The sequence below is a fragment of the Euwallacea similis genome, chromosome 33, assembly GCF_039881205.1.
Source record: "Euwallacea similis isolate ESF13 chromosome 33, ESF131.1, whole genome shotgun sequence".
In the NCBI taxonomy this organism is placed as follows: Eukaryota; Metazoa; Arthropoda; class Insecta; order Coleoptera; family Curculionidae; genus Euwallacea; species Euwallacea similis.
In genome coordinates, this window is record NC_089641.1 from 383,487 (window position 1) to 398,999 (window position 15,513).

Below are 15,513 nucleotides of genomic sequence, written 5' to 3' on the forward strand. Positions count from 1 at the left end.
ACAATCGGCCAATCAAGCCTCTCCGTGGCATCTCGACGTAAGAAATAAACCCATTGTGCGTTCGTTTTGGCTGAAAGTAACGACTATTAGAGCTCACATCTTCCTCATTGATTTCCTGAAAATTTAGCAAACTTTTAACGTTCATGTCCCTTGACAGACTCTACGTCAATCGATATCTAAAGCTTTTATATGCTCCGTTAAGTTACATGCGCCCGTTTCTGAGCTGAATAGCTATTGTAACAATAACTTCCGCTATGTCTAAGGGCTACATATACAGTGATTTTGTAGTAGTATTACAAATACTTACATGCGTTGTCACAAGCGTTTCATTATTAATGGATTTAGGACTTAAGAGATTAGTGTTTAATTCCTCCAAGTAAAGTCGAAGATCCCTGCTTTTTTTAAGGTTTTTAGCCAGGCTAAAGTAAATCACAATGCCAGAGAAATCCTGATATATCTTTATTTTCTTTCAGGTTTCGGTCAAAGGTTCGCAGATTTATCTTCCAGAAGTGCAGGTTTTTTCTTTTTCATAATTAGTCACTTGTGGTGTCCAAGTAGGCAAATTGCACCAGTAACAGCAGTTATAGAATTTTTACACTCTTTATGTAATTTTAGTGTGCTTGTAGGTTGTAGGGTAGGTACCTAAGGGTCTGCATATTCATAATGGAGTTTATATGCTTTGTCGTGTAAATTTGTACAAGCAAAGGCCTGAAGGGGACAAAGCCGAGGCTCAAACACCTTTATGAATTTTATCTATTAATAATTTGCAAAATGGCAGCTCACATTTCATCGGGTTGCGTTGTTTGAACAATTATTAGTATTGAGTTTTAAGACCTTAAGACATCAATGGGGGTAATTCCTAAGACCTTGTGATTGAATGTTGAGAAGGCAACCCCCATATAGTAATCCCAGGTGGGCAAAATTTTCGGTCTCATTGTTGAAAAACAGCCTGGATTACCTACATTTTTACTAAGGTGGATCAAAACATCATCTGGAAAGAGAGTGGTATTCCATTCCATTTATTCAGGAGGACACGAGAGATATGTAAGGCGACTGTAGGAGTGATGACAGGGGTTCCATAATGGGTGGCATTAATCTCTAATTATGAATTTATCTCGTCTACGTTTGCCTAAAAGACCTGTCTACTCCTGTATGACTATGATTGGTAATTGGGTTTATCCACATTTAATTAGGTTCAAAAAAAGGTTCCAAGTTTCCCCCATACTTGAATAGTCTCAAATATTAAACACACTGGGCATTTTTGGTGTCTTTAGATACTTCAGATACTATAGATATTCAGAACCCCTCCTTTCCAGCTTATTGAATATGTGATTATTTGAATAGTTAACAGCTGACCTTTTCTAAAATTACCTGAGCAATTACTCCCTGAGAATTGGCAGGTCATTAAAGGCTGCCTTACATCGACGTCCTAAATAGATCTGCATTAATCTTTAGTGGACTCAACCTACAATACCACAAAATCTTAAGCAATTGTTAGATAAATGTTTCTTCACTAAACATGTCTCAGATGAAGAAGAATGATTTTGTTGCCTTAATAACCCTAAGTTTTCTTTCCAGACCTGATATCGGAGGACTTAGAGCTGTAGTACCAGCCCGACCAACACCAGCCCTAGAAGACCTGGAAGCAACCCCACGTCGACAAGCATCGGTAGACGCTGAAGCCATTAGAATCGTCATTCATGACGTGGACAGTGGCTCCTCAGCTTCTGCAGCTCAGAAAAGGGTGGTTCTTCGGAGGGATCCCAGCGACAAAGCTCATCGAAGTAAGGCAATGTGTCCTTCTATAAACTTGTGTAGTTCCTGTGGCTATTCGGGGATTATTTCCTTTGGATATTACATTCACATCTACGCAGTTTGTTTTATTTGATGCTATATATCGAGTTCATAGAAGCCTGGAAGCATTCAAACATTTCCTTAAGTAAAACCGTTTCGTTAAAGCCCAAGAATGCATCAAACGATTTACTTTTAAATCGGTGTATTCAGAGAACAGCAATTCTGCAACACTTTATGGCAGCGATTGCATGTCGTTGCGACTATCTGTCTTAAAGCGACACCCGTATTTCGCTGGAAAGCTGGAATTTTGAATCTTCCATTTTGACAGGATCAAATTAATAGCTGCTTGTTAAGTCAAATTGTCATACAAAAGCAGTCAGCGAATTCGAGTTTTAAGTGCTGCAACGTTCGAATGCAGCAAATTGCTACTAATTTTCTAAATGTCTTCTATAAGACATAAAAGGATACTCGGGCTTCGAGTATCTGACCATAAGTGATCAATCTCGGTTTTCGGTGCCCAGAAGTACAACTACCCGTCCATACCCAGGAACACGGTTTGTGACGTAAAGGGCTTCGAAAAATTTAAAACAAATATACCCTTTATTTTCTAATAACTGGATAAAGTCCGAGAGAGTTTCGACCTTACAAATAACTCGTAAATACACGTATATTAGTGAGTGTGCGTTCACACCCGGATTCAAAAGGTGACTAACTTCAAAGGTCTTGTCTGGAGGCGATCAAGACTCACGGCTCAGGCTCCCTTTTCGGGTGCACCAATGAAGACACTCATAGGCAAAATCTATTTTCTGCCGATAATTTGGGAAAACCAAAACCTTAAAAGGTTTTCGCAATTAGTGTCCAGTTACAATAATCACTGCAAGGGCCTGGTCAACGTAATAGACCTCCAAACGGTCTGAGGGCCACGTGTGGAATCCATCTGTGGTCTCTCATGGTGACACCTAGATGACCCTTGGGTTGCATTGTTTACAGGTATTGACTATCAGTCAGTACCTATCCTGATACCAGACATCTGGCGAAACGAGTTTTCCACATGGCTCTGACACTAAGTATATGCGTATGTTCAAAGTAATTTTATGTAACTTGGAACGTGGGTGAATCTAAACAATACACACCAGCACATCAAGCCATTATACAATAGTGATTCTTACATAGATTTTACATACAGATTACGGTGGCGATTAGTGTCTATATCTAGATATATTGTGATGTTTAATGTCTATAAACGCGCATCCACTTCGCGCATCCGGTACGATCTATGATGCAGCTGCGACGGGAACTGAATTTAGACATCTGTCATTGATGACCTTGGGTTATCATACGTCTGAATTTTAGTTGGGAAATTAGTATTTTTGTTTATTTTCGATATAAAAATAAACGATGTTGTCTACACGCAAATTTTTAATAGTGCAACTCAAAATTTATTGCATTATTTGGCGAGCAATAACACACCTTCGAAATTTTTGGATTTACTAAATTTAGTTCCCGTCGCCGCTACATCACAGATCATACCGGATGCGCGACGTGGATGCGCGTTCATAGACATTAAACGTCACAATATATATACAGTGGCCAGCAAAAGTATTCATACACCTGCAACGCTGTTAAATAAAATGAAATAACAATATGACTAATACATTGTAACATTATTTAATTAATTTTGTATTAAACGGCAACATGCAAACAACTAATCTATAATAATTTTCTTTACTAAATCATATTGTTTATAAGTACTATAGCAAAATGTTTACAAACATGTCATAAAATTAGACCGCAAAAGTATTCATATATTTGTGTCGGCACACAAAAACAGATCTAAACCTGCAAGGAAGTCGATCGTATCTACGGATATTCATTTCTAAATTATACCAGCTAGTAATAGCAAGTGAATGTGAGTAGTAAATCAGAAATTAAACTAAAAAACAATTGTTTCAAGACGTAATGGGTCGAAAATTGGGAGAAACGACAATTGCTGAGAGAGAAACAATAATCACGTTACATAAACAAAATAAATCGTATCGAGAAATAGGGAAAATAGTTAATAGGAGTTTTGCAACTATTCAAAGCATTGTCAAAAAGTTTAAAAATGAAAACTCCGTTGTTAATCGAAAAAGAACCGGACGACCAAGAAAAATGACTGTTAGAGAAGAGAGGAAAATTGCACAAGAGGTCCAACAGAATCCAAGAATAAGTGCTACACATTTTGCTGCAAGGGTTGAAGAAATGTTTACAAAAAAAGTAAGCCCCGATACTGTATAAAGGATAATAAAAAAAGGTGGATACTGTTCAAGAGTGGCTAGAAAGAAACCTTTTATTAATGTAAAAAATAAACAGAAACGTTTACAGTTCGCAAAACAATATATAAATAGCCCACTAGATTTTTGGAATAGTGCCTTATTTTGTGATGAAAGCAAATTCAATATATTTGGTTCAGATGGTTGACAGTTGGTGTGGCGAAAAAGAGGAGAAGCTTTAAACCCCAAGAATCTGTGAGCATCAGTAAAGCATGGAGGTGGTTCCTGCATGGTATTGGGCTGTATGTCAGCCAATGGAGTGGGAAACTTAGTGATCATTCCAGGGATCATGGATAAAATGATTTATTTGAATGTTTTAAAAAACAATCTGAAACAAAGTGCTAAAAAACTAAACATGCCTCGAATTTATTCATTCTACCAAGACAATGATCCTAAACATGGCGAAAATTGTTCAGGAATGGTTAGTATACAACATACCAAAAATTGTTAAGCTTCCACCCCAATCGCCAGACATCAATCCCATAGAAAATTTATGATATGAATTAAAGAAACGAATCAGAAAACGTGAAATAAGCAACAAAAGTGACTTAGAAAAAATTTTGCGAGAAGAATGGTTAAAGATTGATCCTTCTGTAACACGAAACTTGGTCGAATCGATTCCTCGACGCTTAGCAGCTATTATTGAATCTAAAGACCATGCCACAAAATATTAATATTATATATCCTAATATTATTTCTAATTAATTACATTATGTATGAATACTTTTGCGATCTAATTTTATGACATGTTTGTAAACATTTTACTATAGTACTTATAAACAATATGATTTAGTAAAGAAAATTATTATAGATTAGTTGTTTATATGTTACCGTTTAATGCAAAATTAATTAAATAATGTTACAATGTATTAGTCATATTGTTATTTCATTTTGTTTAACAGCGTTACAGGTGTATGAATACTTTTGCTGGCTACTGTGGATATAGACACTAATCGTCGCCGCAATCTGTATATGTTACATATATCTTACATATAGGTATTTTACATAATCAAAGTTAATATCGAGTTAACGTACTTTCCTTGATATGACGATAGCCTAGCAGATTTGAACTTATCGTATCAGGAGCAACATCACAGAGGTTTTGACTTTCCGGAAATTATGACCGGATTAAATAATGATCGAACATAACTCGCAAGTTACATTTTCTTAAGTGTCTGCGGGAATCTTGCGTCACTCCTGAAATGTTTCTTTGATGAACACGTTCAGAAGTTAAATTATTTCGCGTTTTAAATTCGACAACACATTGGAATTTTCCTCGTTTTCAGATCAAAAGGTGACCGAGGCGACTTTATTGGGTGCCTCGTGTTGGAAAGGACAAATTCCAAAACTAATTTGTCACCAACAATGAAAATTTCTTTGGCGCTAGTCAGAAGAAATCGTAGTAGGAACAAATCTTGTTATAAAGTGGTGTTAAGATGTGTTCAGTACTGGCTACATTGCTCGCGACAATTTTGTTTTGTTCTCTCATTAATTATTATGATTTCTGTTCCTATTGCTAGAGTTTAAATGATTTTTTTGAATTTTTCCGGTTGTTATACGTGTATTGACACATTTTGATGATACTGCTGTTTTTATGTCACACATTTGTCAAACTTGTGATGCGATTATCAAATTTTTTAGATGATGAGACCATGTGAGATGGCCGCTTGTATCAACGAACTTAACACAGGTTTACCTTCAAACTCGCTTTAATGATCAAATTTGTCATGCAATTTATTCTTCCTGAATTTGGAGGCGAATTCGTCTCTGGTTTATTGCTGTCAGAATTACTGTCAAATTGACACACGTCAAAATTTAGACCTGTGTCAATAATATTACACATTAAATAATAAAAAAAATCTTCTGACGTATTTATTCAAAAAAATATTTGTGTTTTTCCAGGCTTTTTGGCACGCCATAGACGTGTTTCTCGTCATCGTATCGCAATACAAAACTTTAGATAGTTCATAACCACGCTTCAGTTCTGCGAATTTCAATAAGCACATAACAATGGCTATTCCGAATAAGAGCATTGAAAACTCACAAACGGAAAATTTCATTATCGAGGAAACTTTGCAATTGGGGCCCCATTGTCTTAAATTTGCAAATGTAACGCTAACAAGCGCAAAATGTTTTCCTTTGATGGCGTAGCCAGAGATTTATCAGATGAAAATAATTTTTTTAAGGGAATTTATCCCCAGTTATCTACATTATTTGTGTTTCATGAGTGTTCAAAATCGTTCAAATGCGAACTCCTAATGTATAAATATGAGGCTTCAGAGTCACGTTCCGAGGCAGGAAATTCCATAACTCAAGAATGCCCGTCCGCCTCCCTTGTTGGCCTGATATTGAGGGAACAGAGGAAGAAGCAGGCAAATAAGTTTTGCATAAAATTTCCCTCAACGAGTCTTTGAGAGAAATTCGCCTGTTTCTTATTAGATCCTCCCAAATTCGAGAGAAAACTAAGGTGACAACGTCCTTGCCATCTTCTACAAAATATCACTGAACTCAAATTTCCTTTTCCTCGATCGTAGCATAAATTTAGATTTTTAAGAATCACGTACCGGTAAAGCAGAAATGCCATAATTCAGGAATTTAAGAACAGTCTTTCAAAAGCATTTCGTGACTCCAGTAAGTATAAAATAAATTCTGATTTCCTACTAGCCAGCTTTGGGTTTTATTACCGGTAAAAATTTGGAAATATAATACAGAAAATTATTGCTGCAGAAGGCAGGATGTGCAATATTTCAACTTTTTAATTTCACTAATGAGGTTTGAAAAATGGTTAAACGGAAAGTAGGTCTCTAGAGATGGCGATCAACGAATGCCTGGGGATATCGTAGTTAAGAGTCACGTATCGAGAGGGAAATTCCATAACTCAAGAATGCTCATTTGGGTGTAGTTGTTGGCGTTATATTGCCGCTCGTGGCGAAGGGAAAAGTCGAGGAGCAAAGAGGCATTTCTGACTTTAAAATGTATTGGAAAATTTGCTCTTGAATTATAAATAGAACTCTCGACAATTTTCATTTGGAAATTCTTGGCCTGCTGAAACTTTCTTTCACGTAATTGCTACAAAAACTGTGGACAGAGACCACGGAGGGAGATCAAGAGCCTTTATTTAAAGGCAATTTAAAAAGTTCTAAAAAAGCGTAAAAGAGAATGCCTCCTGCTTTATTTCTGAAATTTTTGAGGCGATATTTTTCATTATTTTTTTCATAACAACCTCTGAATACCTCACTTGAAGTCCAAGAGTTGCTTCAGTAACCTTCATTTTAAAAACACACTCACATTCATATGTTGGGGAAATGGGTAGCATAATGACTTTATATACTGAGAATTAAAATGAAGTTGCGTAAGCTTATCAATCTCTTGCAGAAAATAAATACTCTATTTAATAAATTTAAATTTTCTGATTAAAAAATTCTGTTCCTTCATCTGCGAATATACCCTTGACAAGTTGTCGAATCTGTATATTATTTTTGGGTGGTTCTTATAACGAATCCACCTACCTTCTAAAACCGATATCAAGTCATTAATTCTAAATTCAACTATGTATTACAGCACGCGGTTTCGGTATGAGAGTGGTGGGCGGCAAGACGAGCCCCGACGGCCACCTCTTCGCCTACATCGTCTGGACGGTCCCCGGAGGACCAGCTGAAAAGGGAGGATTGCAACAAGGAGATAAAGTAGGTCTCCTTCCTCACCTCTCAATACCTCTTCATTTACAAACAAAAATTAATTAGGTATTAGAGTGGGGTGGAGTATCATTGATCGACCGCAACTTCGAAGAAGTCTGCGCAATTATGGACCATACTGGAGACACTGTGGAGTTATTAGTAGAGCACGCGACTGATTTGCGCATGTGTGACTTCTTGGATGAACCTCCTCTACCTCCTCCTTCCATAAGAAAGCCTTCGGAGGCGAATATCTCCGCTCTATATGTCGGTAAGTGACAATAGGTAGTTGAGATTTCTTGGTTTTAAATTTACGAAATTTGACAGTTACAGTTGGCAATTGAAATGCCCAAAAGACAACACATAACAGATTATCTTGACTGTCAAACTAACCTACCACACTGCATCTTGATTATAGCTGTAGATTGTGCTTTGATTTTAGTAGGTGGGGTTTCACCTTTACCAATTTGCCTTGCAGTCTATCTTTAGATTCTAACACATCAATCTTAATGTGTAAGTTCTTTCCTTTCGAGATCGATTAATCCGAGTCTTGCATCAAGGTAAAGGAGAAAAACATATTTTTCAGTGGTCGTGTAGGAAAAACATTACGGTCCAGGGACGTTTTCCTATCCTGGAGATTAATGGTGGAAGTGTCCAGAGAGATGAAGTGGTATTTTATAGTTTTAAAGTGAAGATATAACGTATCAAGGGAACTACCATTTGCTCTGTTCGTGCCAAAGACAAATTGACGCTGGTTTATCAAAAATGTAAATTTTTATTGGAGACTCAAGAGCCTAGTTTCCAATCACTTGTTAAATTTGATTATAATTTATTTTCTGTTATGTCTTAAGGAAAATAATTCAAGCACTAAGGGCAACCGTTACTAGTAACAATTACATTTAATTGAAACTCCCAAGCGAGGCGAGTTTTAACCCTCAGGGCTGTTCTTAAATCATAATTGGATAGGAAATGCTAATGCAATCAGCTCTCGGCGTTTCCCGACCACCCAATTTTAGGGCGGAAACCCAAATATCAAAGCCGCATTTAATTTATCGGTTAAGGTTGAAAATTCAAACCCACAAGTCGTTGTAAAGAAAACTCATACATTATCTACAAAAACTCTCTAATCCTTGAATATAATGTAATATAAAAAACTGGCAACAAGGCGTCGTTCTTTTGTTTTTAAATAATAATGGTGGACAACTGAATGTCGCAAGGTATCAATGGTTCCTCCCCAATGTTGCCGAACTTCGGAAGATCATTTTGGGTTTGAGGAATTTTCTTGGCTTAATAAAACCATTTTCTTTCGCCTCGTGGGATCGATTTGTAATATTCTACTTTCTTTTGGTTACAGATCCAGAAAACGATAAAGCGCCCTCATCGCCCACAAGAAGGAAACTTCCCAAAACACCGGTATAAATATTTATTATTTGCAGCCATTTTAGTTTTCAGAATTCACTTTTCTGTGTATACAAATTGATTATTGAACAAGTTAGTTAATGGAAAGTTGGTTAGATTGCTAAGGCACTATAATATGAATCTAATAATTTAAGTCGCCTCTTAACCCGACTGCTGCTTAACGTTTCCAACAATCATTGTGTTAAGTACTATTTTACGGATTGCATGGAGTTTTGTGACTAACTGGTGATAGTGATGAAGTCTGTGATGGATATTTATTCAGTGAATCTTTATCTTGACATTCCATTTCATTCCTACATACAGGAGTTTCTCTTGGATAAATACACAGAAAAATAGTCTCTAGATGTAGTATGTATATTACGTTAAATTGGACCATTCAAGTGCTGGCACAATCATGGAATTCTGCTTTTCAACGAGAAGGTTACTAAGCTAGATTGACTCTAGAGTCATTTTTTGAACTTAGTGACTACCCCGAACTGACCATAAATGCTAATTTTAATCATTATTTAGGAAGAGAAAATGACCGCAGAATGAGTAATTTTTTGCATTAATTGACTAACCGGAACTGACCTAAAGCTCAATTTTGACCCGAAATTTGACAATCTGAACTGACATTACAGTGGGCAATTTTCTGATTAACCCTTATAATCCTCACTATCTCCGGTGAGTGTGAATTATTATCTCTTTATCTCAATATGTCTACTTCCGGAACAAGGCTAGAAAGTATTGAATTTATACTATAAGTTCATTTTCTAATATTTGCGTTAGGACCACCACAAAATTAATAAGCCTCTAAGAGGACTCAGAGATGAGGGGTTATCCCTCAAGTGGCAAGTTTTTTCAGGGCCAGACGGAAGGATTATATGAGAGTGCGTTGGGGACCATCATCTCTGTTGCCAGTTTGTCCCACAACTCCGTAATCTGTAACGATATTTTTGATACCTTTCCTACTGAATTACTTCTATCTAATTACAATCGTACAATTTAGAAAATCTCAATTTAATAAAGGACAGATAGAATTTGCACATACTTTTTCAAAAGGAATACATTTTCCAGCTTCCGGATTTTTTATTCCAGGACAATACCTAAATCTCCCGAATCGCCACATAAACATAGTATCATTCACACCCGAATAGCTTTATTGGCATATATCAAACTATCTAAAAAAAAGTTAAGTTTGCAGTGTGACAACGATGTGCTTGGTAAGTGTCCGTTTTTTCTTTTTACTGTGATCAGTGTTGCTTCCAATGCTTGCCTAGGAAAGCCCTAAAATTGTAGCTTTAGAACTTCTACAATGCTCCTCTAATCGCATCAAACGTTCAAAAACGGACACTTACCTCCAATATTAATTGGCCTGATTAGGGTTAATAATCTCCTAGGACTGACCTTTTTTGAATAAAAGAATATCTGAAGCTCTTAGGGCCACTTTTATGTGCTAAAACTATTTTATACAAAAGGACAATATTCGTTAGGACAAAACCATATCGTTTATCCTTAGGAGGAATAAAACTGTCATTGTAGATAATTGTTAGCGTTAAAACTGGATAAATGTTTAGCCATCGTTAAAATCAGTGTTAAGTCTAGATAGTGCGTAAGTAGTCGATAAATTGTAGAGCTGTTTCAGTTCTACATATATTGTGACAATCTTAGTGAGTGATGAAGGTCAAGAGTTGCGTAGGAGTGAAGCAGCGCTTGGAGAAATCTATCTAAAATGCTATGTGTCAGCTGGGACAGTGTTGTCTCAAATCTAGGTGCTCTATATTAAATGTGTGCAACTAGTTAATATTAAAAATGTTTAAAGAACATTAACCGTTTTTATGTCCGCAAATGCCATCCTTCGTCGTCTAAAGATGGAACCACACAGGAGACTTTCAAATTAGGTACGCGATTTTTTTTATTGGGTGGTCACACACATAAAAAATTGAACTCAAAGAACCTAAATCCCGTAAAATGAAAAGAGTTTTGGTCAAATTTTTAAGTGAGTGGCCATTGTTTACATATTTCACTTACTGATTACCCGCTATTCTCTGTCCCAACTGGCACGTTTTGAGATGCTACTGTCACCCCTCTGTTTTGTCTTGTTGCTTGTTGCCTGTCTAGTCTTTTAGATTGTAGTTTATGATATGCTTTTGAGATGAGGTTGGTTATATTATTGCTGGTGTAAGTTTATTAGCGTTAATTTTTGTCTGTAATAGTGTTTTTGAAAGGGTATTAATACGTCACGAAGATCAATACCAAAAGTTCTTGTAGATTGAAGATCTAGAAGCGAATACTTGATTTACCATTCCAAAGTCCAGTTGGTTAAATTAAGAAAATGACTTAATCGCGTTTGTCGCACTTGTTACTCAATAAATATCAAGGTTTTTAAGATGATCCGACATTACCAAGTGGTGGAAAAAATCGAGGGGCTTTTGGCTTGTTAAGAAAATTAAAATATCTACTAATAAACTGATAATTTGAGAAAATTTTCTGTTTGTAGTGCAATTGTCTCGTTTTTAAGTAATTTAACTTCATCCTGGGTACTTTCATCTTACCCATAGCAACCGTATTTATACTTAAGGTACCATTTTCTAACTTATATTAAATAAAGTCAAAATTTTTAGGAATTATAAAAAGAAAGAGATTAATAGTAATATTTTTTGTTACACATTTCAATTTTCATGAAGTTTTGGATGTTTTTTTTGTAAAGGTTTTTGACTTTTTTCGCGGGGTTTTTGAGAGCCCAAAAACAATTCGTTACCGAATGTTGTCAATAATGTTACTTATATTACACAACGACCGTTGCTACTCATTTCTACGATGTTTTGCACGAGCTGCAGGCAGTACATCATATGAGTAGAAAATATCATTTTTACTAACTCTAAATTAGCTGAAAACGTCATTTTGGACGCAGTTTAGTAACTCGAATCTCTCTGAAGTTTTTTCTTCATTTCCGAATCTGCTCTTGAATTAAGTAATCTACTCGATTTTTCCTAACTCGGATTGAGCATAAAAAGTAATTAACTAGGGCTTGCAGTAATTTAAGTTGACCTTAAAGTGAGTAACATTCTAATAATGTTTTCATTTACCCAATTTAACCTTAATACCACCAATTTTTAGTAACTTGAACTGATCCTAGAGTATCCTAAGTAATGTACTGAACTTTTGATTTAACCGAACTCATCACGAAACGTGCATTTGACAATGTTTAGTATCTCGATTTGATATTATAATGAATAAACTACTAAATCTTTATTTTAAACGAAACCGACGTCACAAGGTAATTTTTTCTATTATTAAGTGACCCGAACTAGCAGAGTGGGTTACTTTCTGAATTTTTCTTATTAGCAGCCCGAACTGTTTTTATGACCCTGAAATTCAAGTCACTGGAACTCATATCCTAGTTCCTCTGGAATCCTTTCGAGCTTGAAAATTTAACATCACGCTGGCTTTAATTAGTAATCTTCTGGATTTTCGGCTATAGAAGCGGCTTTATGGGAGTGACATGTAAAAATGTAACGGTATAATCCAGATTCAGGCTAATCCAGATCACTTCAAAGTGATATTAATCTGAACGTTTTTTTCAGCTTGAAAATTTACTAAATTTCAAGTTCAGATTAGTGATTTAGACATTGAGGGAGTTGTAGTCCCCACATGATAACTCCAAATAAATTTGTACGAATTTTTCCATTAATTTAACATTTAAAATCCTGAAATCAATATCTGTTAAGTTAAATATTAATGCGTTAATCCCCCTTCTGCGCTTTCAATTAAATTTAATGTAATGTAATGTTATACTAAGTTAATATCACATATCGTTTTCTCGATTGTAAATAGCTTTTAAATTTATTATTAGCATGGAACTTCGTAGAAATCCCTATACATTGCTCTGTGACAGTGAATGTATAAGACCTGGAAATTAAAACTTTGCTCAATCATTTCAGCAAATTTACTTAATGTTTTCTAATATGTTATAGTGTTTAGCTACATAACAAAACTAAAAAACACTAATATTATTTATATTGCAGGAACAGCTAGCCAAAGAGCGCATAGTTACTGGAAGAATCCAGATCCAGGTGTGGTACCACGATGAAAGGAAGGAACTGGTAGTCGCAGTTTTGGCTGCAGACGATTTGGCACCCAGAGATGACACCCTTGGATTCGGGATTTTACCTGAAGCATATGCTCGATTGTGCTTGTTGCCCTTAACGTAAGTTTTATACAAGAAGAAGGTCTTGAAAATCTTTTAACAGTCATTAAACTTCAATGTTGCAAATTTCATGCATTAAAACGGACATGTCTTGTAGGTCCTGTATTTCAAGAAAAAGTCGATTTTTAAGAATGTTCTCCCTTAGTTACTAACCCTGATATTCAAGCAATAAACTCCATCAAATATATAATACACTGGCACTAATCTCCAACAACAAAGCTAAGAGTAGAAAACTAAATTCCTGACACAACTAATTAAAATAACTAACGAGCAACGGCAACAAAAACTTTAAATTAACGTGCCTCGATTGTCCCGAGATTCTAATTAAGCCGAGGATTAAGCAGGAGAATTACCTGAAGCAGGTATTTCTTCCGCTAAATATGAACAGATAAGATTCCGTATATTCATCCTAGCCATCACGAAAAATTGTTATCAGGTTTTCAGCATCAGATTAACATCACGGAAAAGAGGTACCACACGGAATTTGCCGGGGGGAAGGTACCTATTTGCTTCTCGCCTATAACATGATTACTTGATTTCCAAGTTATTAATGTGCTGGATTTCAATATCTCAATGAAATTTAACTGCTACGAAAGTTAACCAGCACATTAATAATGTGGCCCTTAGTTAGACTGCTTACTAACTTGCTGTCGGATTAATTACGAATTAATCATAAAGAAAAATAAACTGTTCAAGATTTTCCAGATCAAACATAGCGAGAAACCTGTGTTTACTCCATTAAAAGGCTGCTTTTACAAATTATTTGTCCTTAAGTTCTTAAGCATAATCCAGTATTTGTTTTCACAATGAAAGCCGAGACATCGCGTGGGTTTCTAATAAAAGTCCGCATATCCCTTTTCATACCCTGTGGTATATCGTGGGATGGGGAAGGGAGGGGGGGGGGGTGAATTGATCCCCCTAGGGGATTATTTATTGATGTCATACGCTGTAAATTCTTCGTTAACGCTAGACTGTTTTTATATATGATAAGCATCAAAAGTTCAGTTTAACAGGATAATATATAGCTGAAAGCAGTATTTTTGGCTCAGTTTCGAAACGAAAATGTCTCTTATTTCCTATCTCTCTGCCACGATGTTTCATCCCTCGCGATTGAAGAACATATTTTTCATCGTGCTTTTTTTCATATTTCTCATCTTTCTTCTAGTTTTTACTTCCTCTATCATTCCTCCTTTGTTGGCTCTCTCACCCTGTATCTTGAAAACAAGCGTTATTGGAATGTGATTTATGTGTTTAGCAAAGAAGTATTATCGTGCAATGTGAAGCATGTGATTAAGGTATTATCTATCTATGTAATTACCTTGTAGATATGCGCATCTCTGTCATTCTTTTACAGTGTTCTCTTTCCCTCTATTTAGGAGCGAGGAGCATTGTCTGCAAACAGAGGTGGCTCCGGCCAGTCAGAATCCCATATGGAACGCGAATTTGAGCTTTATGAATGTGCCAGGGGATGAACTCATGGAAAGAGTTTTGGAAATTACACTATGGGACCTCATACCGCATAACGAGCACGCATTTCTAGGAGAGTGTTCGGTCGACCTACAGAAGGTAATTTTATAGCAACAAAATAAACTTTCAGTTAAGAGCCCAAGTGATAAGTTTAGTGGAAATTAACGAAAATCAGATTATATTTAAAGTTCTAGAATTCCACCTTTGTGGTTAGTTACACTACCATGTACATTACCACCTCTAGGACGAACATAGGCGGAAGAATTTCCTCCTCTCTATATCCACCTTTCTCCCTCCTTGGCATATCTCGACCACGGAATTTTCAGTTTAGATTATTTATAAAAGTCCTCTTCCAAACGTTTTTATTTAATGACACCTGAGTTGCCCTCAATCTTACGACTTCTCGGAGCATTAGCAGAGTCAATCTTTAATTAAATCTAGTAATTTTTCCTAGGCTTTCCTTGACGACAGAGCTGTCTGGTGCCGACTGGAAGACCCAAGACAATTGCGGGGAAAATCCCCCCACACATCACCCAGAGGCTCCATCGCTGGAACAGGCAAAAGAAACAACTTTGGGGATCAAAGGAGTGTGTCCGACGATGTGGACTCAATTGGTAAGCAATGAAATAAGCCACCATTAGCAGCAAAAACTTCTAAA

The 15,513-nt window shown here is 36.2% G+C and overlaps 1 protein-coding gene across 3 annotated transcripts in view; it reads left to right on the top strand.

The window, feature by feature from the left end:
* Positions 1–15,513, top strand: part of Fife (regulating synaptic membrane exocytosis protein fife) — an 89,745-nt gene that overhangs the window by 70,496 nt on the left and 3,736 nt on the right. For all 3 annotated transcript variants that reach the window (XM_066404150.1, XM_066404149.1, XM_066404151.1), the window contains 7 exons: positions 1,579–1,784; positions 7,668–7,792; positions 7,850–8,051; positions 9,135–9,193; positions 13,207–13,388; positions 14,765–14,954; positions 15,310–15,469. In XM_066404150.1, the coding sequence (XP_066260247.1) occupies positions 1,579–1,784; positions 7,668–7,792; positions 7,850–8,051; positions 9,135–9,193; positions 13,207–13,388; positions 14,765–14,954; positions 15,310–15,469 (1,124 nt within the window). The remainder of the gene's footprint in view (positions 1–1,578; positions 1,785–7,667; positions 7,793–7,849; positions 8,052–9,134; positions 9,194–13,206; positions 13,389–14,764; positions 14,955–15,309; positions 15,470–15,513) is intronic.